The 25,190-nt window shown below is 61.8% G+C and overlaps 1 protein-coding gene across 5 annotated transcripts; it reads left to right on the top strand.

Moving 5' to 3' along the window:
* Window positions 1–1,629: 1,629 nt before the first annotated feature.
* On the top strand, window positions 1,630–24,994 carry CUEDC1 (CUE domain containing 1). 5 transcript variants are annotated; one of them, XM_072881812.1, is made up of 12 exons: window positions 1,630–1,762; window positions 15,808–16,273; window positions 16,828–16,955; window positions 17,399–17,539; window positions 17,895–18,021; window positions 19,648–19,831; window positions 20,845–20,928; window positions 21,945–22,034; window positions 23,001–23,094; window positions 23,303–23,361; window positions 24,023–24,093; window positions 24,355–24,994. In XM_072881812.1, exons 2-11 carry the CDS (start codon window positions 15,983–15,985, stop codon window positions 24,088–24,090), a joined length of 1,266 nt encoding a protein of 421 aa, XP_072737913.1. In that variant the 5' UTR covers window positions 1,630–1,762; window positions 15,808–15,982; the 3' UTR covers window positions 24,091–24,093; window positions 24,355–24,994. The 5 variants fall into 5 exon arrangements, with proteins under 5 accessions (XP_072737913.1, XP_072737916.1, XP_072737917.1 ...); XM_072881815.1 differs by having other exon boundaries at window positions 19,735–19,831; XM_072881814.1 differs by lacking the exon at window positions 1,630–1,762 and adding an exon at window positions 3,884–3,974.
* The last annotated feature ends 196 nt before the right edge of the window (window positions 24,995–25,190 follow it).

Consider the following 25,190-nt stretch of genomic DNA (forward strand, 5'->3'; position numbering starts at 1 on the left):
CCTCTGCTTTCCCTGCAAAACCTTTCCAATAGCTACCTCCAAAATCAACCCATTTAGTGAAAAACAAGGGGCATTTCCAGAATGTATGGCACCTTTGGTTTTTCAGAGAAGGCAGAAATACTCCACCTTTTCACTTAGTTGTTCTCACCAGCTGTCAAGACAAAAACATTTGTGTTCTGTGTTTTCCGTGCAAGGTTTGTTTTTCAGAGAATTACCAATTTAGTTGGAACTGGCTGAATTAAATTCACTGTTTTAATTCTTCATAGTTGTGTATTTCTATTCCCATTTCTTTTTACCTCCTAGCATCGTTAGCAGCTAAGACCCATATCAAAGGACAGGAAAGAAATTTGATAAAATCACCCGTTTCCCCCCAGACAAGCCCGGATTAGGAAAAGAGACTGCAGTCAACAAAGCTCACTGCGAGGCGCGGTGTCACAGAAGAGAAGCTGATCTGCGTTTAACTTTGGGAAAGCAAATGTCGTGGCACGTGTGCGCACTGAAAGCCGAAGGTTTGCCTCTAATGTTTTCACTCTTACTGATGTCTGTGTTCCTTGTCAAAGCCTTACAGATTTTTACCCAGGCTAAGGATTGCTTAGCTGCCAGACACGGATGAAACGACTGAGTGGGGAAAAATCTCTGCACGGAGGGCCGTCCTGCGAGAGTTTTGGACCATCCCAAATACGTGCTCGGGGTCCGGCACCCACAGACGTGCTTCCGAGCCAGTCATGCTGGCCGCGGCAGGGTGCTGTGGGAGGCCGGCTGCGGGTGCCTGGAGGTGCGGTGTTCCTCCCCGCAGCGTGTCCGGAAGGGTTTGGATTGCTACGAGGGAAGCGGGCGCCCTGACCCGCTGCCGTTCGCGGTCTCGCTCTGGTCTCTGCAAAACGGGAAGTGTTTGCCCTGTGTAAATTGGCTCCTGTACTGTGTAAGAGGAGATCACTTCCCGTCCTGAGCTGTTATGTGGTAAGGCTGCAAGCTGTCAGATGCTGTAGCGCTGGATACCGGAGACGGCTGCTTTCTATCTGTGGTCGAAGTGATGCTTTGTTATAATCTGTCTCTCATGTTCAGCCTTTGGGGCAGGAGTGGTGCGTCCTCTTCCTTACCCCATGCGTGCACAGGGCTGCTGGTCCGAAATCCAGGAGCTGGGGATGCTCGGAAGGTGTGGAGGAGGCCGAAAACCAGCCCCGGAGAGCATCTCTCCTCGGGACGCTGCTCGGCACCGGGCTGGCCAGGGCCGGAGGTGCCTGACCCCGCAGCCAGGGCCGCGGGTCTTGGGGAAGCCTGGGGTCAGCGCGGGGGGTCCGGAGCCCCCCCACCCCCCCCGGCAGGGGCTGGCTCACCCCCGGGGCCGGGCACACCGGGGTGGCGGCGGGTCAGGCCTCCGCGGGGGCAGAGGGGCCGGGGTGACGCCGGCCCCTCAACGCCTCCGGCCGGGCCCAAGCGGGCCGGCGCGTCCAGACCCGGGGCGCGGGGGGGCGGGGGGCACCCGGGCCCCGAGGGGGGCCCCGAGCGACCCCCGTCCCCGCTGCACTTCGGCCCGGCCCCCGCTAGGCCCCGCCCCCTGCGCCCCCCCCGGGCCCGCCCCGGCCCGCCCCGGCCCCGGCCCCGGCCCCGGCCCCGCCGCGCCGCCCCCAGCTGCCGGGCACGGCGGCCGCCCCGCCCCGCCCGCCCGCCCGCCACGTACGTCTCCCGTCCCGGCTCCTTTCCATGGTTCCCGGCGTGAGTGGTGCCTGCCGCCGCCCCTGCAGCGCGGCGCCGACCGCCGGTAAGCGGGGGCGGGCCGGGGCTCTTTGTGCGCCGGGCCGGGCCGGGCCGGGCCGGGGTGAGTGAGGGGGTGGGCGGGAGGGCGGGCGGCGCCTCCCGGCCTGTGCGGGCCGCGGCCCGGAGCCTCGCGGGCCCCGCCGGGGCCGGCCGGGGGCTGCGCGGCCGAGCACCGGGGCCGCGCGACGCGGCGGGGCCGGCGGCCGCCCCCGAGCCCCGGCGGGGCGGGGGGTGCCGCCGGCTCGGCCTCCACCGGGGCCCGGGCGGAGCGGCCCGGGGGCGCCCGGCGGCTGCGGCCGGGCCCGGTGGCCGGCGCGGGGCCGCGCCTGTTGCGGCTGCCCGGCCGCCCCCTCCGGAGCCGGGCTGGGAGCCGGGCGGTCGGGGCCGCAGCCCGGCGGCCTGGCCCCGCCGCTTCACCTCCCGGCGGAGCCCCTCGGCCGACCCTGGGGCCCCGCTCCCGCCGGCCGCCGGGAGGGTCCCGCAGAGGCCATCCCGCGTGGGGCGAGCCCTGAGGGAGGCGTGGGTGCGGCTGGGCCCGCTGCCGGGGCGCGGGGGGAAGCGTCCCCATCCCCGCGTGGGGCCGGGAGCGGGCCGGCAGACCCCAGCCCCGGGGCAGGACCGGGCTGCCGGCGGCACCCGTGTCCCCCTCTGCCCCCGGAGCGTGGCCGCTCCCCGAGCGCAGCCCCTCCGGAGCGTGGGGCGCACGGGCAGGTTTGGGGTTTTGGTGGCTTCCCGCTGCGGGACGTCGTCCCCTTCCTCTGCGCCTGGTTCGTGGAGCAATGCTCTTCACGCCCCTGACATCTCTGCCGGGGTGCGTCACGGCTTAGCCTGGGAGCCGCAGCGGGGCCCTGGCGTGCCCGGGCGGTGGTGGTCACCGCCTGGGCTCAGGGTTGCTTGTGGACCCCCGGCCAGGTGCCCAGGCACATCTCCCTGTCGGGAGGGAGGGCACCGTCCTGCCAAGCTGCTCCTCGCCCGGGGGTCCCGGCCAGCGCTGAAATTTCCACCGATGGGTTGTGGGCAAACGGCGGTGGGGAAGGGTTTGAGAGCTGCCTCGCCTGTGGAAGTCACCGTTCAAAGCAGTGCTCTCATGCGCTGTCTCTCGTCAGGCGGGTTGGAAAGCCTCCTTTTTATTATTTTTTTTAAAAAGCAGCAGAGTCGCACCTCCTCCTCACACCTCCTCCTGCTGCTACCACTGACAACAAACGTGGGGGACGGAGCGGTAAGGATATCCGCACGGGAAAGCTGCCGTCCTGGGCTGACCCCTGAGGCTGCCACTGGGGTTTGCTGGTGGGGCTGCCCTGCAGCTGGGGAAGCTGTGGCTCTCCTCGCCGCCTCCTCCTCCTCCTCCTCCTTCATCTCTAACGACACAGGCTGAAGCGGCATCTGCTCCGCTGCGAAGCTTTCTGTGATTTTCACGAAGGTTTTCCTGTGGAAGTGTCTGGCTGGAGCCCGGCACTGGGGCAGCGAGACCCCAGGGGAGCTGTGCACCTCTGGGAGGGGAGACCGGCCAGTGCCAGCGGTGGGACTAGCTGAAAGCTTGCGGTGGTCCTCATGGCAGAGGAGACCCAGCCCGTTGTCAGCTCGCTGTGCCTTTCTCATCGCTCCCTGTCGTTGTGCACCCTGCTCCTGTGGCCTTCCCCACCGTGATGTCGGACCACCCCAGCAGTGCCTGTCTCTGCCGCGGTGAAGATGTGCCTGACGCTGGCAGAGCCTTACACGCCGATCCCTGGGTGCCCACAGCCCATTCCTGGTGCTGGAGCCTCTGATTGCCAAAAGCGTTTCCTTCAAAGACGGGTCAAAGGCGCCCATCTTCTTCCCAGCCGCAAAGTTCCCAGGGAAGTTTTGACTTTTTCAGCATTTTATTAAAAAAGAGCTTTCAAATTAAAAAAACCCCTAACAAAACAGCATCTAACCCGTGCATCGACACCTAACTTTTTCCCCCAGCCGGATCCGTGGCGTGGCTGAGCGGGCTTTGCCGTCGTGGTGGCGTGGGCGCCGTGGTCCCCCTCCGCCCCCGGGCTGATAAGAGCACGTGGGGAGCGAGCAGGGCTTCCCGGCGCGATAGCGAGCGTTCGGTACTTATCTGCCTGCACAAACACCCTCTGCGGGGGCAAAGATAACGGGGGATGCTGCGTGCTGCGGACGGTAGTGTTCCAAGGGGAACAGCCGGGAGAGGAGCCGGAGCGTCATTCGCGCCTGGTGTCTGTGCCATGGGGGTAAAACCCCGGGGTGGGATCCGCGGGGAGGGGGCTGCTGCCATAACCCTCTGGGAGCGCTCGCCGGCCAGCATCGCGGGGTGCTCGTGGTCAGAGCTGGGAAGATGTTGGGTGACACGAGTTAATGATGATGATGATGATAATTGTATACTACCAAATAAGAAAAATGCTTGAAGTAATAACACGGAGCTCCTCGCAGGTGTGCGAGGCGGTAATGGGTCCCTCTCTTGTGGTGTGGCTGGGGTGGCAGCGTCTCCGTCACCGTGGCCGGGGTGTGGAGGGACGTTGGCCGGAGCCTTGCCTCTGCTCGGTGGCATTGGGCTGCAGCAATGGTTTGGGGACCAGGTTTTCCCAGGCCTCGGTCCCGGTTTTGGCTGGTCTGCCGGTTCCCTGGGGTTAGCACAGGAGCCGAGCGGGCACAGCGGTGTGCGAGGCGAGCCGGGGCAGGGAGCCTTGCCAGCAAGGGAGTCCCTACACGGAACAGGGAAGTTGGAAGGGGAAAGAAACCCACCCCAGCTGGATGGAAAGCCAGCTGAAAATAACGGGAAACGAGAACAGGGGGAACATCTGGGTCTGGCTCTTGCACCGCTTCCGATGGGCACGGAGGGGCAGCTGCCACCTCCGGGTGATGGCGGTTGAGGCTCGGCTCCTCTGTCGAGCAGCCCCACCGGCGTCGTGTCCCCACCGCTGCTCCAGGAGTGCCGAAACCACCAGTGTCCCGCGAGTGTTGGCCGCCGGCCAGCCTCTTCCCCTGCCCGGGGGGGCTCCTTGCGTCCGCCCCGGTGTTGGCGGTGCCGGGAGGGGGACAGGCTGCGGTGCCCCCGTCCGCGGTGCCCCCGTGCCGCCCCGCCGGCCGCCTTTGATGCGGGTGAGTGGCAGGTCCATTGTGGCCCCTTTGTGCCTCCCTCGGTTCTCCGGGTCCACACAAAACCTGCCATGGAAACCAAAGCCAGCCGCTGCCCCAGGAAACCCACAGGCGCAATTAGGAAATGCAAATATAAATGCAAATTCCTGTGCTGCCTTCCAGGGCCTGGAAAGTTGTCCCTGGGGGCCACCGACGTCCCTGGGCCACTAGTGTCCCCAGCTGCGGGGACGGGGAAGGCATTGGGGCAGGACTGGGCAGGCAGCAAGAGCAGGGTAAGCCGCTTTTGGGGTGCCTCAGGCTCTTTCCCAGCCGCCCCGTGCTCGGCGGCGGGAGGAATGGGGCATCTCAACCCGCGCTGAGCAGTGACTCATAGGTGACAATATGACATTGATATTTTTTTCCACCCTCTCAGTTGCCCAGCGACAAACAAACAAACAAGTGTCTTAAAACCCAAACTAACTGCCTTGCAGGAACTGTCCCCTCCTGCCACGGTTGCGTGTGGCTGGGCTCTGGCGTGTCCCCATCGCTGGTGGTTCTGCCTCTGTCTTCTGGGGTTTGTTTTGGGGGGATAACTGTCTTGGGGGGATAACTGTCTTCCTTGCATCCCTTGCAGCCGCGGTGTGTGAGCCCGGCAGGGGGAAGGCAGGCTGCCGGCTCGCCGGTAAGGACCCTCCTCACCAAGGTGCACCAAGAATAGATGGAGATAAAATCCACCCACAAATAACTCTGGGAAGCACGAAAGCTTCAGGTCTTCATTTCTAGGTGGCATTTATGAGTAATGGCTACTCTGGCCCTTCCTCGGGTCCCCAGAGGAGTGTGTGTGGGTGGAGTGGGGATAATGGGGCTGAAGAGGACGGAGGGGAGAGTGGGGAGGTAAAGGGAGGATGCTGATCTGGGCAATTCCCCTCCCTGGGAGGAAGCAATAACGTTTCCTTTTCCCATCTGCTGGAGGAGCTGTAGCTAGAGGCCGGGGAGACGAAGCTGGCACATGGAGGGCGTTGTCCGTAGCAGTAACGCGTGTTGGGAAGGGCAGATCCTTTATAAGCCCATCTGAACCCAATCTAGGGCTATACTGCTTAAAACCAAGCATTTGTTGATGGCTTTTATTTTTCCGAGTTGCAGCCCTAGGTCCTTTCCTATGGGCTGAAGTAGTGCGGGATGTGCTTTCCCCTAGCCCCAGTCTGCTTTTATTGCTGGGAAATGAGCTCTGACTCCTGGAAGTGATATTTCTTCCTTCTGCCTGACAGCTTGTCGATCCCTGCCCTCGCTTACTTCCCCAGGGAAGGTGCACGCAGCCGGGCACGCAAGCACGCCAGCGATGGAGCCTGGCCGCTGTCCTTGGCGAGGAAAGCAGAGCTCGAGTGGAGGGAAAATAGGCAGATCGTCTCCAGAAAATGGAGCATGGCACACTGCTAGATGGGTTACAGGGACGTTCAGGCTCAAAGCTGATTTTAATATTTGCCTTGGTTACGGAGTCAATTATAACGGCAGGTTTTTTTCTTTGCCACCACGCTTCCAGGCAGCGGTTGAACACACACGAGCGCAACCTTTGCAGCGGCCGGGGAGCTCTGGGGAGCACGGGGAGGCACTGCGGGCTGCCCTGGCACCCTTCTCCGTCAGACACAGCCCTGCCCTCACCTCCAGGTGCCATCTGCGAGGGGACGGGGACACCAGGAGCCTGGGTGCACCTTGTGGACAGCACCCTGCCGGTGCTCCCGCTTGCGCCTTTGCAGAGCCGGGCTGGGCATGGGCTGGGGGGGGGAAAGGTGGCCAGAGCCCCGGCCGATGGAGATGGGTCGCGTGGGAGCGGATGCTGGGATGGGGAGGGGAGGAGGGGATCCTTTGGGGAGGATTCCCAGGCTCCTGGAGCCTAAACTGTTGCTTATAAAATCCTTGTGGCTTTGAACGTTCCTGGCTGACAGTTGCCACGGTCAGGCCAGTGCAAAGCAACCGGGACGGGACGGCGATGGGGTTGTACGTGAATTAATTATGCAAACTTAAAAATAACGAAACAGAAGCGAGATGGGATTTTGAAGAAAAACGTGACCTAGTTTGGCGGCCGGGCACAGCGAGCAGCCGGTGGGCGAAGGGGGCAGTGGGCAGAGCCGCAGTTCGGGGGCTCTGGGTTTCCCTTGCCGCCGAGAAACGGGGCTGTGCTGGCACGGGAGCAGGCTGCTGCTGAGCTTGAAAGGAGACTGAGAGCTTATCTGAGCATTGGCCTGGCTTCAAATCCAGGTTAGCATCCTGCATAATTTCCGTATAAAACCGTCATGTGCTGTGATGGAGCAGAAGGAGCAGAGCAAACTCGATACTTCGGCTTTCGAGGGCTTTTCTCTCCCCCGTGAGCCCCGTTGTGCTGGGGATGGAGGAGCCTGTTCTTGAGGCTGGCTGGAAACGCTCCTGCAGGAGGGGCCTGACGTATTGGCATTAATTAAATATCTGTCCCTGGCGAGGTATAGTGTTTCAAGCAGGTTCTCCTCTGCTGAGCAATGTCACCCGGCACGAGGGAGGACAAAAGACGGGCGCAATTACAGTGTGACGCCGTGTCCCAGGACAACGAGGATACGGCAGCGCTCGAATTGTCAGCTCAGTGCTTTCGCGGGATAGCTTGCATCAGCCATATGGCTTAGTGACTCATAAAAAAAAAAAAGAGCTCCTCCATGTGCAACTTAATTAGTGCCGTTCTTCCCCTTGGTCTTGGCTCGCAGCGATCCCGACTTGTAAGTGCGGTGCTGAGAGCTGCTGCGGGCCGAGCGGGGCTGCGGCCGGCTCTGCCTTTGGCACAGCAGCAGCGCAGGCTCATCCTGGATGCCGAGGGATGGGTGACCGCGCGGGGTGGCCGGTGTGCGGCAGGCGGGCATCGGGCAGGAGCCTTTTCACTGGCATTATGCCGTGTATCGCTGCCGTGCCGTGTAGCAAGCAGCTGGGGAGGAGGGAGAAGCGAGGGCTCCTGCTTGGGAGGGCAGACTGGTGTCCTGCTTTACTTCTGCACCCAAAATACCCGCAGGACGGCCCCGGCGCTCCCTTGGCTTCCCCGGAGAGGCTCTGCCAGGGTGTCTGCGCCCGCTCGCCTTCCCGGAAGGCAGGGCAGGAGCTGGCCGATGGGCAGCCCGGCAGAGTCCCTGCGCTCACATGCCTGCCCGTCAGTACGGTCAAGTTGTCGTAAAAAAGCAAAACCGCAGGAAGGCGACGGCTTCAGGCGCCTGCGGCTCTCCTCTTTCACGCCAGCTTATTCCTGTCTGCTCATCACAATCTCCCCGTTGCTGCATCTCCCTGTTGTCCCCCCGTGCCGCCCTTGTCCTCTCCCCGGGGACGCCTGGAGCTGCAGACGTGGTGACGGTGGTGCAGGACCTTCCCGCGTGGGTCCCCCAGCGTCCCCAGTGGGTTTCACCGTGCACGGAGTGTGGAAACCCAGGGGCTTTCCTCCTCCTCGGCTGTGGTTTAGTGCTCGGAGGGAAGGGGTTGCCAGCAGCCCATGCAGTGATCACTTTTAAATCTTTTTACCAGACCCTAATGGCCAGGGGCCTGTCCTGGTAAATAATTCATCGTGCCATCAGTGAGAGTTTTACTCGACTAATTTTGTTTCCATAGAAACTCGTGCGGTCTCGCTGCTCCACGGAGCCTGGGGCGAATCAATACGAGGTTTTTTGGTTTTTTTTCCTTTGCACGTTAAGCGATGGCCCTTAAACCCTGACGGCGGGAGAGCAGCAGCCGGAGGTGCTGCTGGCTGGGCGACTCCTCGGCGCTGCCTTTGGCCTGCGTTGGCCCTGGTCTGCGCTGCCTGGCCCTGGCCTGGCCCTGCCCGGCCGCCTGGCTTTGTGGGATGCCCAGGGCCAGATCCTGCAGAGACGCTCGGCACCACTGGGCTGGGGCAGGGTCAGCCCAGTCTAATCCCAGTCCGTTCCCAGTATGTTCCTGCTATGCAAAGAGCTGGAGGGGAAGGGGCTGCCTCTGCTCAGGCTCTTTCTCCGTTTTTCCCCTCCTGTCCTTTAATTTCTTTGACCCTTGACCTAAAATGGCAAATTAGCATTTGTGGATCAACCGTGCTAATTAGCCGGGGAGCGGGGCCGGCCCTGCCCCCAGCCTGGGTTTGCTTTCGCCCGCTCCCCATTAGATGCTCGCTGACCACATCTAACCCAAAAATTGCCCGGAGGTGACTCCGCACACCCTGACCTGGGTCTGGCCCCGGGGAGAGCTGCACACTTTTGTCCTCGCAGGAATTTTTATTTTCTTTCATTCCCCGCTGCTTCCCGGTGCCTTTGTGCCGAGCTGGGAGCGCGGAGGGAGAAGAAGGGATAAGCAGTTAAAGATGGGTTCGTGTGACATATGGCGCAAGGGCTTTGCGTGACGGCTGCGGCCGGCGCTGGGCACGGGGGTGCCTGGGCTTCCCTCCCGCGAGGCTTGAGATGGATGGGTAAACTGAGGCAGGGAGTTCGGCGATGGGTGCAGGGCTTTCCCGCAGGACGGAGGCAGCGCTGGCGCCCGGACCTTGCTGCTGTCGTGTGCGCCTTTGCACGGGCAGCGCTTGCTCCTCGTAAGCGTTTCAAACAAGCTGTAAGCTGATTTTTCAGCTAGGACGTGTGTGTTTTGATGTCGGCAGTGAAAGCCGGAGGAGGAAAGGTTGCCGCTGTTCAGCCACCTCACGGAATAATCTTATATTGGCCTCTCTGCTTTAGGCAACCTCTTGCATCTAATTTATTACACATTGATACAAGATAGAGTTGAACAGAGATGCAGTTAAACCATACAAAGGGATGCTGGGTTACTTTAATCGCTCACACTTGCTTGACCTATTTTTTTTTTAATCCCTTCCTGGAAACCTTATTTCATGTTTGAATTCCCTCAACTATTTTAGGAATGTCGTCCTACCAAGATCAAATTACCTTCCATGAAACCAGTGCAAGGCAGCCTCGCAAGGCAGGCGACTTTTTGATTAAGATCTAGTGCTACCTCATTAATATAGGCTTAGTTTGGGGTTGGGGGGCTGTAGTTCTGGCATGGTAAATGTGTGAAAGCCGGGAAGTAGCGCAGCACAATGCCGAAGGGCGGGGGGGTGGCTCTGCCCTCGCTTGGCAGAGAGGGCTGGGGGCATCCCGGCGTGGCCAGCAGTGCCGGGACCCCTGGGGCTGGGCAGCCCCTTGCAGCCCTGCGGATCCCGCTGCATCCCGGCACTGGCGGGGAAAGGTGGGTGCTTCGGGTGCTGCTCCGGGGGGGCGAGGGGTCCCCGGTGGAGCCCTGCCCGGCTGTCCCGTCCCGGCTGAGCGTGGCCCCCCAGGTTTTAACTGGGTGTCGTTGGTTTATGAGCCGGCTGGGTGCTGTGGAGGGCTGACATCTGGTCGGCTCACAAAGGACCCTCATAAATCTGTCCGGGAGGATGGCATGGCCGGCTGCGGCTGGGCGAGCAATGGGTGCCCCGAGGCAGCAGCAGCCGCCGCTTCTTCTCTTAAATGTGGTTATCATGCATTTCAGAGCACGGGTCTGGCTGCGGGCTCCCAGTAAAACCGTCGGGTGAGAGCGCTCGAGCAGGAACGCTGACGGTGCCCGGCGTCGGGACCAGAATCGCTCCATGGCTCTCCCTGGTCCCCCCTCGGCTGCTGCTCTGGCTTTAAACGCTGCTCTCGGAGCCAAGAGGGGAATTTCCTTTTGCAGAGAGGTACGTGCTGCGCAGGTTCTCAAACAGGGCTTACTTCTGCTCTCCTTCCTGATCGCTTTTTACTTTGAAAAGGGCTTAAGCTCAGCCTTTTTAATACGTGGTAGAACAAGTATTAAAGGAGATCCTCAGGTGCTTATTTGTTTGCATGAAAAAGGATTTGCTCGCAAGCAGTTTCCGCAGGCTGCGGGCCGGGAGGCGTGCGTGCGCATCCCCTGAAGCGGACACGATAAGGCCCCATCCTGCGCGTCCCTGGCTCTGCCTTTCAGTTTGCTGGTAGATGCTGCTGTAAATTTTGTTCCCGATCCTTTACTTTTCATCCCAATTTCAATCCTATTCTAGTCACACCTGCAGCCGCTGAGCAGTCACGTTCCCGGACTTCTCGTTCCTGTATTGAGCAATCCCTTTGCAGGGGCCTGGCTGCAGGCAGAGCTCGGCAAATCTGCTCTGCCCGAAGCTGTTATTTCTGGTTTAATGTCCCTAGTTTTGAGACTTCCTCCACGAGTCTTCCCTCCAGGAGCCGGGGTGCTGGCAGCCCTTGTCTCTAGATCATCCCGTGCATGGAAATGCCTTCCGCACCGCTGGTCCGCATCCCCCAGCCGAGTCATTACAGGCCTGGGCTTGCAGCCGCTGCCGCGCGATGGGTGCCCTCGGGGGAACGGGCACTCGATGGTGTCACCCCGTCCCGGCTGCGAACGGGGCTCACGGCTCCGGCGTCTTTGCAGGGGTGATCTACAAAGGCAGCGTGGCAATAGCAGGGGAAGAAGGGCTGGGCTGCTTTAGCCGTGTTTGAGCAATCCCATCTGTTGTCTGAGCTGCAGCAGACACTGGGGAAGGGAATATTTGCGTTTGCACTTGGTGCCAAGGCTCTTCCCTGAGCTGCGAGGGCTGCGAGCGATCAGTCCCAGTGCTTTTCCAGCTGTTCGCTCCTCCGTTTGGGCTGCGCTCCTCGCAGAGCTGAGCAACTGTTGTTTCCAGCATGACATTACCAGTTCAACCAGCCCCTGGGATTATCCAGCTGCTCGTCTGCGCCGTTCCCGGACGGCTGACGGCCGAGCTGCAGGCAGCCTCCTCCGTGCCTTGCACCGTGCTCGCTCCTGGCTGGAGCTGACCCAAAGCGCCGCAGCCTCTCGGGCCATCCCTTGATGTGAAAAGTCCACTTCTGCGAGGTATCGAGGGCCCCGCGCCCAGGGCTGGGTGAGGACCAGCTTTGTAGAGGCGGGATGCCGGCCGGCGCAGGAGGACGTGCTCCCCAAGGCTGCGCACGCCGTGTCTGCTCCCCGATGAGTGTCATTAAGGGTTTCTCCGCGGAAGCCGAGGTCTTGTTCTTGGCTCTGGCTCGGGCGAGGGTGGATCTGAATTGTGCAAGTCCTTAGCGTCTTGGGTGGGAGAAAAGGCAGGATGCACCCCTGGGCTCGCAGGGGTGAGCCTCCTCCCTGAAGGTCAGCGTTTGTTTGGTCTTATTTTATGTTTTTTAAGTGGTGAGCTAAGGGGAAGAGCTGGACCTAAAGGCGTGCCGGTGCCTGAGCGCAGCGTGCAGGGAGAAAGCAACCGTGGATGTGTGCGGGAGAGCATCCCGCGCTGTCCTGGCTAGGCGCTGATGGCAAAACCTGCGCGGGCTTCTTCTGTGCTGGCCCCCATCCCGGAGCGCAGAGCCGCTCGGGTGAAAGCTGGCATGGAGGTGGCAACGCGGGAGCCTTTCCTGCGGGTTTGATGCTACGGTGGCACGTCAGAAGGGCCGGCGCTGGCTCCGCGCCTGGCCCCCAGCCTGGCGCTGGGACGTCACCTAGCACTTTCTCTGCGGCGCAGGTCAGCGCCGGGACAGCCGCTGCCGCTGGGTGCGGAGGCGGCTCAGCCGGGAGCTGCCGCCGTGTCCCCAGGGTGAACCGGGACCGAGCACTGCCCACGCTCCGCAGGTGCCAACCCTGCCGGGGTGGGAGGTTTTACCCTGCGCTGCCGGGGCTGGTGGGGGCACGGGGGCAGTGCCGGCCCCACCGGGGTCCCTGCTGCCGCCTCGCTGCTCCCCGCGACCCACGGGACGGGGACGTGCGCACCCAGAGCTTGCAGAGCCTTTAAGCTCCTCCTGTGATGGGCGCAACAGAAGGGCAAAGGATTACGCCCGTGCCTGGGTTTGGATGAATGAATAACAGCATTCAGGGTCCTTTTTGCATGATAGCAGAGCAAGAACTATTTTAAGGCAGGAAGAAAGTTGATCAGGCAACAGCTAAATGAGTCATGGCAGCCTGATTCTGCACATGGGGGGCACGAAGCCCGGCCCGCACCCCACTGTGTCCCGAGCGAGCCCATGCTCAGCCTGGGCTGGCAGTCGGACCCCAGCTTTCTTCTTTCCTTTTTGGGAAATCCGAAGGATTTTGCTTTTCCTGGCGTCTTCCCAGCCCCTCATTGGCATCCCAGAAATAAGGGCCAGAGCCGTGCCGAGCCCCTTCCCGCGCTGGCAGCTGGGGGTCCCACTGCCCTCCCCACTGCTCCCCTGAAGATGCTGATGTGGACAAGCAGGAATCGGGGAGGATCCTGCAAATACAGCTACCGGTTTATCTTTTAAATTCACTCCTGCCGATATCGTGACTTGCTTTTCTCTGGATTTTAACTCATGCCAGTGTAGTGGTTTGCATTTCTCTGAGTTAGCAGCAGGACTTAAAAAAATGGGTTTAAAAGCCTGCATTTGCAGCGTTTCACCGCCATCAGCTCTGCCCGCAGTGGTGTTTGCCCGAGGAGCATGCAGGGTGGCCCTGGTCTGTGCCGGGGGCACCGGCTGCACCGTGGTTTTGCTGAACGTGCCCTTCGCGGCGGCCTCCTGCAAGCCCCGCAGCCTCCGGCCGTGTTTCAGGGGCTGCGAAGGTCCCAGCAGCGTGATCCCTCGGGGTTGTTTGAACCCAGGTGCGCAGCAGAGGCTTTTTGGCGTATAAATATCTTGTCCCCATCCCTAATTCAGTTCATCTTCTGACCAGAAGCTTTCAGTTCCTCGGCACGTTGCTGCGCGCAGTCAGGCCATCCAGCGTGGGCTGCGATTTCAGTGAGTTGTCCCAGACTCTCACGTCGCGTTGACGTCCCCAGAACAGAGGCGTTTGTGTCGGGAGGAGCCGGTCCCTCCGCGGCAGGGCAGAGGGATCGCAGGGGGATTGCCCACGCCGGGTGCGTGGTGGGCTGGGGGCTTTGGCTCTGGTAAATGGGATTTCCCAGCCTTCGTGGTTACGCAGAAGACTGTAAATACACACTCAAAGGTCAAACGCTGGGAGACAAAGACCCCCAACCGCAGGCTCTTCTTGTTACTTTGTAGATCTTAGGATTTTTAAATAGATCTGGGAATTTCCGAGCCCATTTCCTGATTTTGGGGGCTGATTTTACTATTTGAGGTTTATGGGCTAGCATGGCATTGCAGAGCTAATGGTTCTCTGCAGAAGCTCTCACCTTCATATTTGGGTAATGTGTGTGTGTTTGCGGTGTATCCCATGTAACCTGTTTTCCCCGGATGTCCAGGCTCTTGCCCCATCCTCTTGGAGTAGCCAAATCTTTTAAGAAGCGTGCGCACCCTGTGAATGTGTTATAATTCAATTTAATATGTGACTAAACCAGCCATGCAATATTGCAATTAAAGTATAATACCAGAGGTGCTAACAATGCCGGCTTTTTGCTATGAATGAGTCATGGTAGCAGAGGAGGAACCGAGAAGCAGTATTTTATTAATTGACTCCAGCAGATTTATTTGTCCTCGGTGAATAGAGTTGGGCAGGGCTGTCGGAATTGTTCCTGCTCCGCTCACACAACGCTGCTCTGCGCCTGGCTCCTGGCAAGCAGGAGCAGATCCTGGGGACAGAGAGCGACTGCGGGGATGGAGACGGGTCTCGGCTGAGTGATCTGTTAAATGCATTTTGTTAGCGAGCGAGGAGCGAGCTGGGGGTTCCCGGTGCTGTTTGGAAATGGCCCCTCGAGCCTGGCAGTGAACCTCCTCATGCTTTTCCATGGCTCCCGTCCCGTGGGGCGAGCAAATGCCAGGGGGAAGGTGGGATCCCTGCGGGGCCGTCAGTGCGTGCCCGGGGTCTCCAGCTGCCTTTCCCGCACAGAGAGGCCTGTCTGCAGCATGGGCACCCCGTGTCCCTCGGCAGCATCGGCTGGAGGGCCCCGTGGCACCGTGTTCAGCCCGAGGGCTGCTGCCCTGAGCCGGGGTGCAGGGTCTGGCCGGGCGCCGGCATTTGCGGGGGGCTGCCGTTCGGGCTCGCTCGCAGGGCTCAGCGGCACGCTCGGTGCATCTGAATGCAAATGTATCCAGGATTACAAAAAAGACAGGGAGGGAGAGCGGAGCGTGCCTGCGGAGCAGGAATCACCCCCCTGTCCTCCGGAGGCGTCAGCAATTCCTCTGGGTACCGAGCCAGAGCAGGGCTGTCCCTGGGGACAAAAACGGGCGTTCGCCAGCGTTGCCAAAATAAACCTTCTCCCAGAGCTTGTGCCAAGTTTCCCAGGTTTTGCAAGGGGGTTTCACTCTCGGCAGCCGCTGGAAGCCCCTTGGAGCAGCTCGGGGCTGTGAGCCGGTGCGGCGGCCGCGGCCGGGCGAGCGGTGGGGATGTGGCTGTCACGCTCGGCCTGGCTGCGGGCAGGGGAGAGCCTGGGCGACCTTCAGAGGTGACTGCTCCACTTAATGGCTGGGAATCTGATTACACCCTGTTTCACTGAGAAATGTGCTTGGCACGTTCTTCTGAATTAAATACCATTTTAGGGACAGTTGACTTGAACTCTCTGCCTGCCGCTTAGGAAAAAGCCTTTGAAAATGATATTATGGATCAAAAGTGTTCCTGGGGTAATTCTGTTTCAACAGTGGAGTTAATCCAGAACTGAATTTGGCCCTGCATTTCCAAATGAGAAGCAGTAGCTGTATAATCTGTTTATGGTTTTAAAGTGAACGTTAATCTTGGATTTGGTGGCTTTTCCCAAGGGTCGATTTGCCATACTGCAAAGTATTTTAGCCCCTTGCTCTGAAACTCTCTGAGCCGACTCTATTTTTTATTTTAAAGAGAGATTTTACTGTGTTTATAAATACATGTCAAACCTGGAAATGTTAAATCTGGGGAGCCCTCTGTGGTGGAAGTAATGCCGTTTTTCTTACCTTGCGTTTGGTTTGTATGGCCCTGGCACGGCGCATCCGAGCTCCGGTGTGCCGAACCCGCTGCAGGGCCGGGCCGGTCCCACGGGGACGCAGTTGGATGGGTGGAATTGAATCGAATGTCCCCTGCTGAGACCGGGATCTCATGGTACCTCTGGATGCTCCGTCCTGCAGGTGACTTTCTCCCCTCTCCCCTCCGCAGGTGGGAGGATGCTGCAGCGTGCCGGGGGCTGACGCGCGGTGCCACCGGCCGCGGGGAGCGGGACCCCTTTTGCCCGCCCATGCTCCCCGCCGGCTGATGTGACAAGCGGTGGCACACACCCGCCTCGCCGCGGCCGGGACCGCAGCTGCCGTGCCCCCGTGCCAGCCGCCCCGCCATGACGAGCCTCTTCCGTCGGAGCAGCAGCAACGGCAGCTCGCGCGGCGGCTCCTCCGCCCAGGAGCTCAACAACAGCCGCCCTGCCAGGCAGGTCCGCCGGCTGGAGTTCAACCAGGCCATGGAGGACTTCAAGACCATGTTCCCCAACATGGACTACGACATCATTGAGTGTGTCTTGAGGGCCAACAACGGCGCCGTGGACGCCACCATCGACCAGCTCCTGCAGATGAACCTGGACAGCAGCGGCTGCGACGACAGCTCGGACTCGGAGGACAGCATCCCCCCCGAGGTAACCCCTGCCAGTGGTCCCCAGCACGTGGCTATGGGTCCCCTGCCTGGACTCCTGGCCACCACGGCTGGCTCATTGTGAGCGGGCAGCTCAGTCTCATCCTGCCTCGTTTCTGCCTGGGCATGGTGCTGCCCGGCTGCTGCGGGTGGGCAGAGATTTGAGTGCCCGATTCAGCTGATCTGGAGCGTGCAGCCTGGCTGGTTTGTCTTGAACAGTGCTTCAGGCTCAAGCCGAAGCTCTCTCCTTCCTCCCTCCCACCCCAAAACCCGGCAGAGACCCTTCTGCTGCTGTCCGAGGGCCCCCAAGGGCTGTGTGCATCTAGGGACAGGCTCACCCGCCCACCCGAAACGTGGTGCCTCCTCCCTCGAGAGCAGCACCTCCAAACCCGGCCAAAAGCCCCCTGCTGCAGGGGGACCAGTACTGGGAGGTTGCCCCCATCCTCTCTGCAGCGGCGTTCAGCCGGTCCCATCCCTGCTGTGCTGTCGTGCGTGGGGGCCCGGCCCGGCCGGCAGCGTTTCCCCGGCTTGCCCTCACCCTGTCCTCTCGCCCCGCAGATCTTGGAGCGGACCCTGGAGCCCGACAGCTCGGACGAGGAGCCCCCTCCCGTCTACTCCCCTCCCGCCTACGAGAGCCAGGCGTTTGGCAGCCGCTACCCCCGCGCGCCACCCACCCCCCCGCCCAGGTGAGCCCCCAGCCCCGCACCGTGGCTGCACCGCACCTTCTGCTCGGGGCGGCCGGCAAAGCACCTGCGCCGGCGCCCGGGGGGGCTTGCTGCACGTTAGCTGGCCCCGGCAAGGGGCATCTGGCGTCAGTTTGTTAGGGCTGGGTGAGACGAAGCCAAGGGAGATGAATGAAGCTCACAGCTGGCTAAAAAATCCCTGTGAGGCCCTAAAAAGCGAACAGCTGAAGGGCCCGGAAAGCCGCCCTGGCAGCGCGTGGAATGGCAAAAATCAGCTACCAGAGGCGGGGAGCGCTCGCCTCTGCTCGAAAACACCAGGTGCTGGGCGGCTGGGGCCCCACGCATCGTGGCTCTCGGCACCAGAGGCCTCGGGTCAGCTTGACTTGCTGAGCCCCCGGGTCGCTGAGCCCCCGGGTCGCTGAGCCCCCAGGGTCTCTGCCCTGCAGGGTGAGGGCTCTCCCCGGCAGCACCGGCTCGGCCGAAGGCTCAGGACCTGCGGGACAGCAAGCACCAGTGCCCTGGCCGCCTCTGTGCCAGCCCCCTCGGACGAAGGCGCTGCCGGCTGTGCAGGCTGGGTGTGACATCTGGTGAGAGAAGTTCGTCAGCTTCGTAAGCAAAATCCGGCAGTGCTAGGGCTCCCATAGAGCTGTTTTCTGGGAGTCGGAGCAAAACGGGGAGGAGAAGGGAAATCCAGCCTGCGCAGTTGCGGGGCAAGTCTTGAAAAGCAGCTCCCAAAGATTTCAAACTCGCTAGGAAAGCCTCTCGCTCTCGGAGCTAACGCTAATGCCGTGGGTTTGGGAGGCGCGCTGTGGTTTCTTGGTTCCCAGGACCATCGGTGGAGACAGGCAGGGGGCTGCCGTGCCGGGCCCCGTGCCCCGCTGCTGCGGCAGATGTCGGTGGGTTTCTCCCTTGCCAAAGGTGCTGTCTGTGCTTGCCCCCCAGGACAGACGTGCCGGGGCCCGGCAGCACCCCGGCACCCGGGCGCTACAGGAACTGGAACCCGCCGCTCCTGGGCAACCTCCCCGAGGACTTCCTCCGCATCCTGCCCCAGCAGACCGCTGGCGCACAGGTGAGGCTTGCCGCCCCTCCCAGCCTGCGCCCTGGCCCCGTGGTGTGGCACGGAGCGCCAAACCCGGTCCTCAGCCACCCTGAGCTTGCAGCATCAGCGCTCTGAAAGCACCTGGGTATCGGGTGCGGACTAAACTGAAAGTCTTGGAGCGCGTCTTGTTGTTCAAGGCGAGACTGAAGTGAGCAAGGTGTGAAAGGGGAATCTTCCAGTGAGGCTTTGATGTTTTTCCTGCCATTAGCCCCGCGGTTAGTGCCAGAAATGCCACTTGTAGTAAGAACCTAATATTTTAAATTATTTGAAAATCTTACCCGTTCCCCTGGTGAGGAGCAGCAGGACCAGCATACGCTCTTGGGGAGAGCAGCACTGCCAGGGCGCGCAGGGGCTGGTGCAGTGGAACTTGGGTGGAAAATCCAGCGCAAACCAGAGGCTTTGCCCCTGGGAAATCAGAGTCGCCTCCTGCTTCCTGGCGGTTTCGGAGCCACAAGGCTTGGGGTCGCGGGTGCCTTTCTGCCCACAGCAGGGCAGGCAGCGGGCAGCACCCCGTGGAGAACAAGCAGCCCCAGCACAGACCGCGCTGGGCACCCAGCTCGGCTCCAGGCACGCCGCATCCCTGGGGCATCCCTCGGCCCCTTTGCCATCACAGCAGCCAGCCCGCAAATGGGGCCAGCGCCCTCCTGGCACGGTGAGGGGCTGGGGGGGGCTGCAGGCACCCTGTCTGCCCCGTGCATCGGCTCCTCCCTCCCCTTTTGGCTCCAAATGCAGCCTGCCACGTTTTCATAAATGATTGCCCTGCAAGTTGAGCTTCGTGGGCTATATTACCTTTCTGGGAATAGGAAGATGCCAATTCATTTGGGCTCAGGGGGAGGAGAGGAGCAGCTGCCCTTTTCTTTCCCCGGTAATTGTGTGCTTTTGCTTTTTATGGCTCTCTGAGAGCAGCTACAAATCAGATAAATATTGTAGGCGAGGATGAGGTTGCGGCTGTAGAGCGCGGCTCTGCTGCTCCCCAGGTGCCACCGCACCGGGAGCGGCGGGGGAGCACGAGGTGCCTCGTGCAGGAACGTTTGTCAGCGGGAAATGGCAGCCTCTGCTTTTAGATAGGGGGAAATAAAAGCAGCGACGCTGGCTGAGACCCTTCTCCCTTGCCTCCACACCAGGCTCTGTCTTGGCTCAAACCCACGGTTTAAAGTTAAAAATCTTTGCAACTCTGCGCTCTGCAAAGGAGCTCTTCCGGCGGCACCAGTTCCTCCCCGTGCCATGCTGACCCCACACCAAGAGGTCCCCGTTCCTGCGTGCCACGGCCATCCCCTCCTGCCTCCGCCCCGTCCCCCTTCCCGCTGGGCGCAGGCGGTGGTGCCCTGTCCCCCTTTGTCCCCTTTGCAGCAGCACCGTCCCGAGCGCAGCCCGGCCGGGGGGACGGTGCCCTGGGCTGTCAAGTGCTGGGCGTAGGAGGGAGGGACCCCACCGGGAGCAGCAGTCGGTGGCTGTCGGGGCTGCGGGTACAGCGGTGTAACAGAGGAGCAAAAGGCCGAGCTCAGCCTCAGGCGCTGCTGCGGGGAGCCTCCTGCGTGCGCCGGCACAGGCACCGCGACCACCAACCAACCTCTGCCGTGTTTGCCTCCTGCCCAGGGCTCCCACGGCTGCCGGCAGCCCGTGCCGAGGGGGCTTGCCCTGCGGGGCCAGGGCTCCCTGGAGCAGGAGCGGCGGTGGAAGCAGTACCTGGAGGACGAGCGGATCGCGCTGTTCCTGCAGAACGAAGAGTTCATGAAGGAGCTCCAGAGGAACCGGGATTTCCTCCTCGCCCTGGAGAGAGGTGAGAAGCGCCTTCAGAAACCTCTGCCTCTGTGGCTGCCGGCAGCATTGCCCTGCCCGTGGCATCGTGGCTTGTGCCGAAGCAGAGCCAGCGCAGGATGTGGCCAGGCTGGTGGCAGGTGGCCCGACCCGCTGACACCGGGCAGCGGGCTGCTCCCTGGGCTCCTGCTCCTGCTGCTCAGCCACCTGCCACGAGGCTCTCCTCTCCCTCTTCCCTCTTCCCTCTTCCCTCTTCCCTCTTCCCTCTTCCCTCTTCCCTCTTCCCTCTTCCCTCTTCCCTCTTCCCTCTTCCCTCTTCCCTCTTCCCTCTTCCCTCTCCCTGCTTCTCTGCGGTGTCTCTGGCAAAGCCCAGCAAAATCCATAGCAAGGAGCCTCAGAGATGCCCTCCGAGCCCAGCCTGGCTGGTGTGCCCTCCCCGGCTGCGTGCCCTCCCCGGCTGCGTGCCCTCCCCGGCTGCGTGCCCTCCCCCGGTGCTGGCAGGGCCTGAACTGGAGAGCAGTTTTGCCGTGATTGCTCCTTCCCTGGCACCACGCTCCTTCCCGGCGAGCCGGCAGCCAGCTGCTTGCCCAGCGCTGCGGGGAGGGCTCGAGGATGTCGGTGGTTTTGCTGCCGCTGAGCAAAGAGCTGCCCTTCCCCTCCCTTGCGCTGCTGCCGGCTCTGAGCCCCCGGCTGAGGGGCTGTCTCCCTCGGAGGTCTTCCTGGTGGTTTGCAGGGTCCCGGCAGCACCTTCACTGCAGGGCTCGCCCCTGGCCACCATGGCTGGAAAACCACCGGTGTGCTTGCCGCGTGCTTGCGGCGGGCGGGCGGTTCCTCTGCTGCGGTGAGAGGAGTGCTCCTGCCTGCTCTTGCGGGCTCCCACCAAAGGGCTTGTGGTCGCCATGCTGAAGAGAAGCCCGAGCTCCCTCCCTTGCCATCGGCCTGTCCCTCTGCCGCCATGAGGGGAGAGGGGAGCGGAGCCACGTGCACTGCCTCGAGGTTCTGATCGAGCGGAGCGCGGGGCTTTTTGTTTTTCAGATCGATTGAAATATGAATCAAAAAAATCCAAGTCGACCAGTGTTGCTGTCAGCAACGACTTTGGTTTCTCCTCCGTAATATCAGGTAACTTTCAAGATGCGCGTGAGCATCGCCTCTCAGCAGCTCCTGTGTTCCCAGCCCTCTGCCGCTGGCCGGCTGCCTCCGAGGTGGCTGCGGAGAGAGGAAACTGGCTGATCCCTCCCCGCTGGCCCCCCGGCACGGGAAAGGAGCTGGTGGGTGATGGGGATGGGTGCTGCTGCCCTCCCTGCCCTTCCCACGGGGAGGTGCTCCTGCGTCCTGCCTCCGTCCATCCCTGCGGGTGGAAGCTGGGATCCATTCCCACGGGAGACAAAGCCCTCCCTTGTGTTGGCCGGAGCGGAGGATTGTGCCTGGGAGGCATAATGACTGTTCCCGGGTAATCCTGATTAACCTCGGGAAGCGGAGCAGCTGCCCGGGTTCAGGATTAGAGCTGGTGTCTGTCGATGTCCCCGTGCGGGGGTGGGCGAGACGCAGTGGCTGGGCGGCACGGTGGAGCTCCGGCTGCGCGCACGGCGCTTCAAGGGCACCCGGACCCGGGAAGGGGCACGGGCCGAGGGCGGGGGGCACAAGGACATGGCTGTCGGGGTCTCTGGTCCACCTGACCGTGTCGCTGGGATGCCTGAACTTTTGCTCCTGATCCGGTGGCCTTGCTATCCCGGGTACTGAGCGTGGGCACGGTCTAATACCCAGGGCGCAATTAGTGCCCGAGGTAATTTGGGGCTGCTGCCCCTACAGCTCCGCAGTAGTGCTGGCGGTGGGACTGAGCTGCCGCTCGCCCCGCATCCGCTCGCAGGCGGCTGAAGGCGAGCAGCCTCGCGGGGCTGAGGGTGTGCTGCAAGCGGATGTCCCTGCACCCACGGTCTCGGGGGTTGTATCTGCAGAGGGTCCTCACCCAGAGCCAGCCCTGGCGTGCCACTGCCCTCGTCCTGCCTGCTCTTGCTCAGCTCTGCTCGTGGCAGGGCTGCATTTTGCTAGCGCTGGAATTGGGTCATGGAAATTATTTGTCTCGAGCCTCCCCTCGCCGCGCACGCACTCCCGGTGACCAGATGTTTGCCTTCCAGGTGACGTAGCCCCCTCTGTAACCAGCGAGGCCGGCAGTGCCGTGTCTGACGATGCCTTATTCAGAGACAAATTGAAACACATGGGAAAATGTGAGTCGGTTTGCAGGCTCCGTGTTGGCAGCGGGACGCCTGCACGGTGGGAGCGGGGTGGGCAGGGGAAGAGCCGGCAGCGTTGCCTGGCGCTCGCCCCAGCGCTGCAGCGCTCCCCGCTCACGCAGCGCGTCCGCTCTGTGCGCGTCAGCTGGCACACGCGCGTCTGCTAGCACGTGCGCGTGGGGTTTCTCGTCGCCTCTCGTGGCAGCTGGGTGCGAGCGTGCCCATTACCCCCGCGAGTCACACGGAGGGCTGGCACGTTGGTGGGCAAGGCACAGGCCGTTGCACGCTGCGGTGGCACGCTGGGCTCGGGCAGCGCTCAGCCCCGGCAGCGGTGCTTTGGGGTTGAGTTTCTGTCTCCGTTTTACAGTCCTGGGCTGGTGCATCCCCGCCCTGTGGGGCTCTCCTCCTGGCCCTCACTGGCCACAGGGAGCTCCCGTGCCGCGTGCCGGGGCTGGGTGCCAGCACGATGGACGGGAGACGGAGACCTGGGTCTTGATGCCCCGGCTCTGCACTGTCCGTCTGTCCCTGGTGCACATGCGGGTTGTGGCGTGAGTCAAGGATGCAGGTGGTGCTGGGGAATAGAGGAATTTCTGAGCAGGGCTGGTGTGAATCCTAGAAAAGCAAGCAGAGGGTTTGCTGTAAGTCTCCCTTTTCCAATCAGTTCCTCTTAGCAAGCCACAGCCTGCTTCTCCTGTTGCAAAAAAACCCCGGCGAAAGGGTAGAAACCTCGGCACCCCCTGCCAGGCACCACCGCGTCCCTGTTGGTTGCAGGACCCGGCGCTCCGAGCCTGGCAGCCTCACGCAGCCCTGGTGTTCCCAGGCAAACGCAGGGTATTGCCACGGGGCATCGGGGCGCGGGTGGCCCTCGCACCGCTGGCCCTGGCCGTCTCCTCCCCATCGCCCGTGGCAGCTTTGAGAAGGGTTTTGGGGTGAGACCCTCACCCGGCTGCTTCCTTCCAGCCACGCGCAAGAAGCTGTTTGAACTCGCCAGAGCCTTCTCCGAGAAGACGAAGATGAGGAAATCAAAAAGAAAACACTTGTTGAAGCACCAGGTGTATCCTAAAAGGGGCTGGGGAGCTGTGGGGGGGCACAGGGCTGTTGGAGTGGCCTCACTTAGGTGCTCCCGGGGATTCCCCAAGGCCACGGTCTGGCCGGAGCCTCCTGGCTGCCTCTCGCGGCTGGGCCGTGGGCTGGGAAGGGCAATTCTTGTGCTGCGGCCACGTCCTGGCCCCATCGCTGTTTTTTCTTAGCGGAGGGCGCAGGCTGGGGACGGCGGCTTCCACGGCAAATCTTCTCGACGATGTCGAAGGACATTCATGCGGTAAGAAACACGATGCCGTGCCGTGCCACGCTGCGCCGTGTGTGCTGTGCTCGGCACGGCTAGCTGAGGTCCCGCGGTGCCCGGCCCCGTCCTGCCCCACGCCATCGCCCTGCCTGGGGATGGCTCCCATCGGGTCTGTGCCGGGGCACGGCCACCCGTGAAGCGGGCTCGGCCCTGGTCCCACGCGGCTCTCCTGTGAGCGTGTGCTTGCTGGGGTGACCAGGGACGGGATCTCCTCTTTTGGGAAGCCTCGGGGGCTCGCAGCTGGGATGTGCAGCCCTGCAGGGCGCGTAGCGTGGGGTGGGGGCACAGCCCTGGCAAAGCTGTCATCAGCCAGGTTTGCACAGAGGTGGGTCTTGGCAGTGGGTTTTGTGCCAACCCGGACCACCCTGGGGCTGGCTCAGGTGCGACCACGTGGCAGAAATGCCCCCTTGGGCCAAAACCTCCTTCCAGTGTTCTCAGGCGTGTTCTGGCAGAGTCCCCACGTCCCAGTCCCTGGGAATTGTCTGTCTGGGCAAGGAAATCCCTGCCCCGGGGTGGGGGCCGGGCTGCCTCCCCGCTGGGGCACCTTGCCGGGGCTGGGACCGCGGCGCGGTGGCCGGCGTCCTGGCGTGGAAGCAGCTGCAGCCCCCGACAGCCCCTGCCTGCTTCTGCCTTTCAGATGACGACTTCCAAGCACGGAAGCAGCAGCTCCGGGAGGAGGAGGAGACGCCGAAGGAAGGGCAGTAAACGGTGAGAGGCAGCTGGGGACGTACGCTTCCCGAGCGTGCAAATGGCCCTGTCCGTCCGTCCGTCCTGGCTGGAGGAGGGAGCCAGGTGCTCTGGGTCGGGTCCAGAGTGTGTCCGGGTGGGGACAAGCCCCGTTGGCTGCTGTGGGTGCCGCAGCTGGCAACAGCCCCAGGTGCTGCGACGGGCCGGGGCCGGTGCTGGCCACGGCGTGACTGGGGCTGAGCGTGTGCCATTCTCCTTCCCTCCCCTTCTCCTCCCCGCCAGGTCCCAGCGCTGGGGTTTATTGCTGGCACAGAACGTGCACAAGGCTTCATAAGAAGATGGCTGAAAAAGGAAAAAACCACCCAACAAATAATCCAGTTTTTTGGCTGTTCCCCCTCTGCTGTTGTACTCCTCTGAAGTACAAGTATTGAAGTGAGGCACAATGTTTTCTTACCCGCGGTTTGAAAACAACTTCTCCTATCTAGCAAATCAGCCAAAAAGGAAAAATAAAAAGGAAAAAAAAAAGCCGGCAGCTGATGTGAGCTGCTGTGGAGGAGCCAGTGGAGCTTAGACTTGGGAGGAGCAGCATCCCGCCTGCTCTCTCGGTCCGAGTGGCGTCGCAGGAGTGAAAATCAGTTGTACTAACGAGGATGCATTCACATGTGGGATCTGCTTGGCCGGAGCACTCCTGAACATATCTCTGTAGCGATCTGATGTAACTTTACTCTGCGCACACAGGAAAAAAAAAAACCACGTGAGAAAGAGAACCTAACAGCCGTTGTCTACTATTGCTAGGAGTAATGAGCAGAGATTCAGATCAGGTAATAGTCAAATAATATAAATCGTTTATAAAAGGAAAGGCCTTCTTTTCCTAGGCGTTTCACTTTGAATTAAACCTTTGCCTTCGGCATTGCTAAAACTGCCTTGACGTCCGGACACTGTGTGGGCCGCGGTGTGGCTCACGTCCTGGCCGGGCGGGTGCCGCTGCGGGGCAGGACGGCTGGGCAGCACCAAGGGCTGGATTTCGCATCAGTTTAACCCTCGCTGCTGAAGCAGGACGCGTCCCGCCGGGTGCGGCGTGCCGCTGGCGGTCCCGGCTGCTGGGCAGGGGGCTAGCG

Source organism: Ciconia boyciana, chromosome 17 (assembly GCF_034638445.1).
Source record: "Ciconia boyciana chromosome 17, ASM3463844v1, whole genome shotgun sequence".
Lineage (NCBI taxonomy): Eukaryota > Metazoa > Chordata > Aves > Ciconiiformes > Ciconiidae > Ciconia > Ciconia boyciana.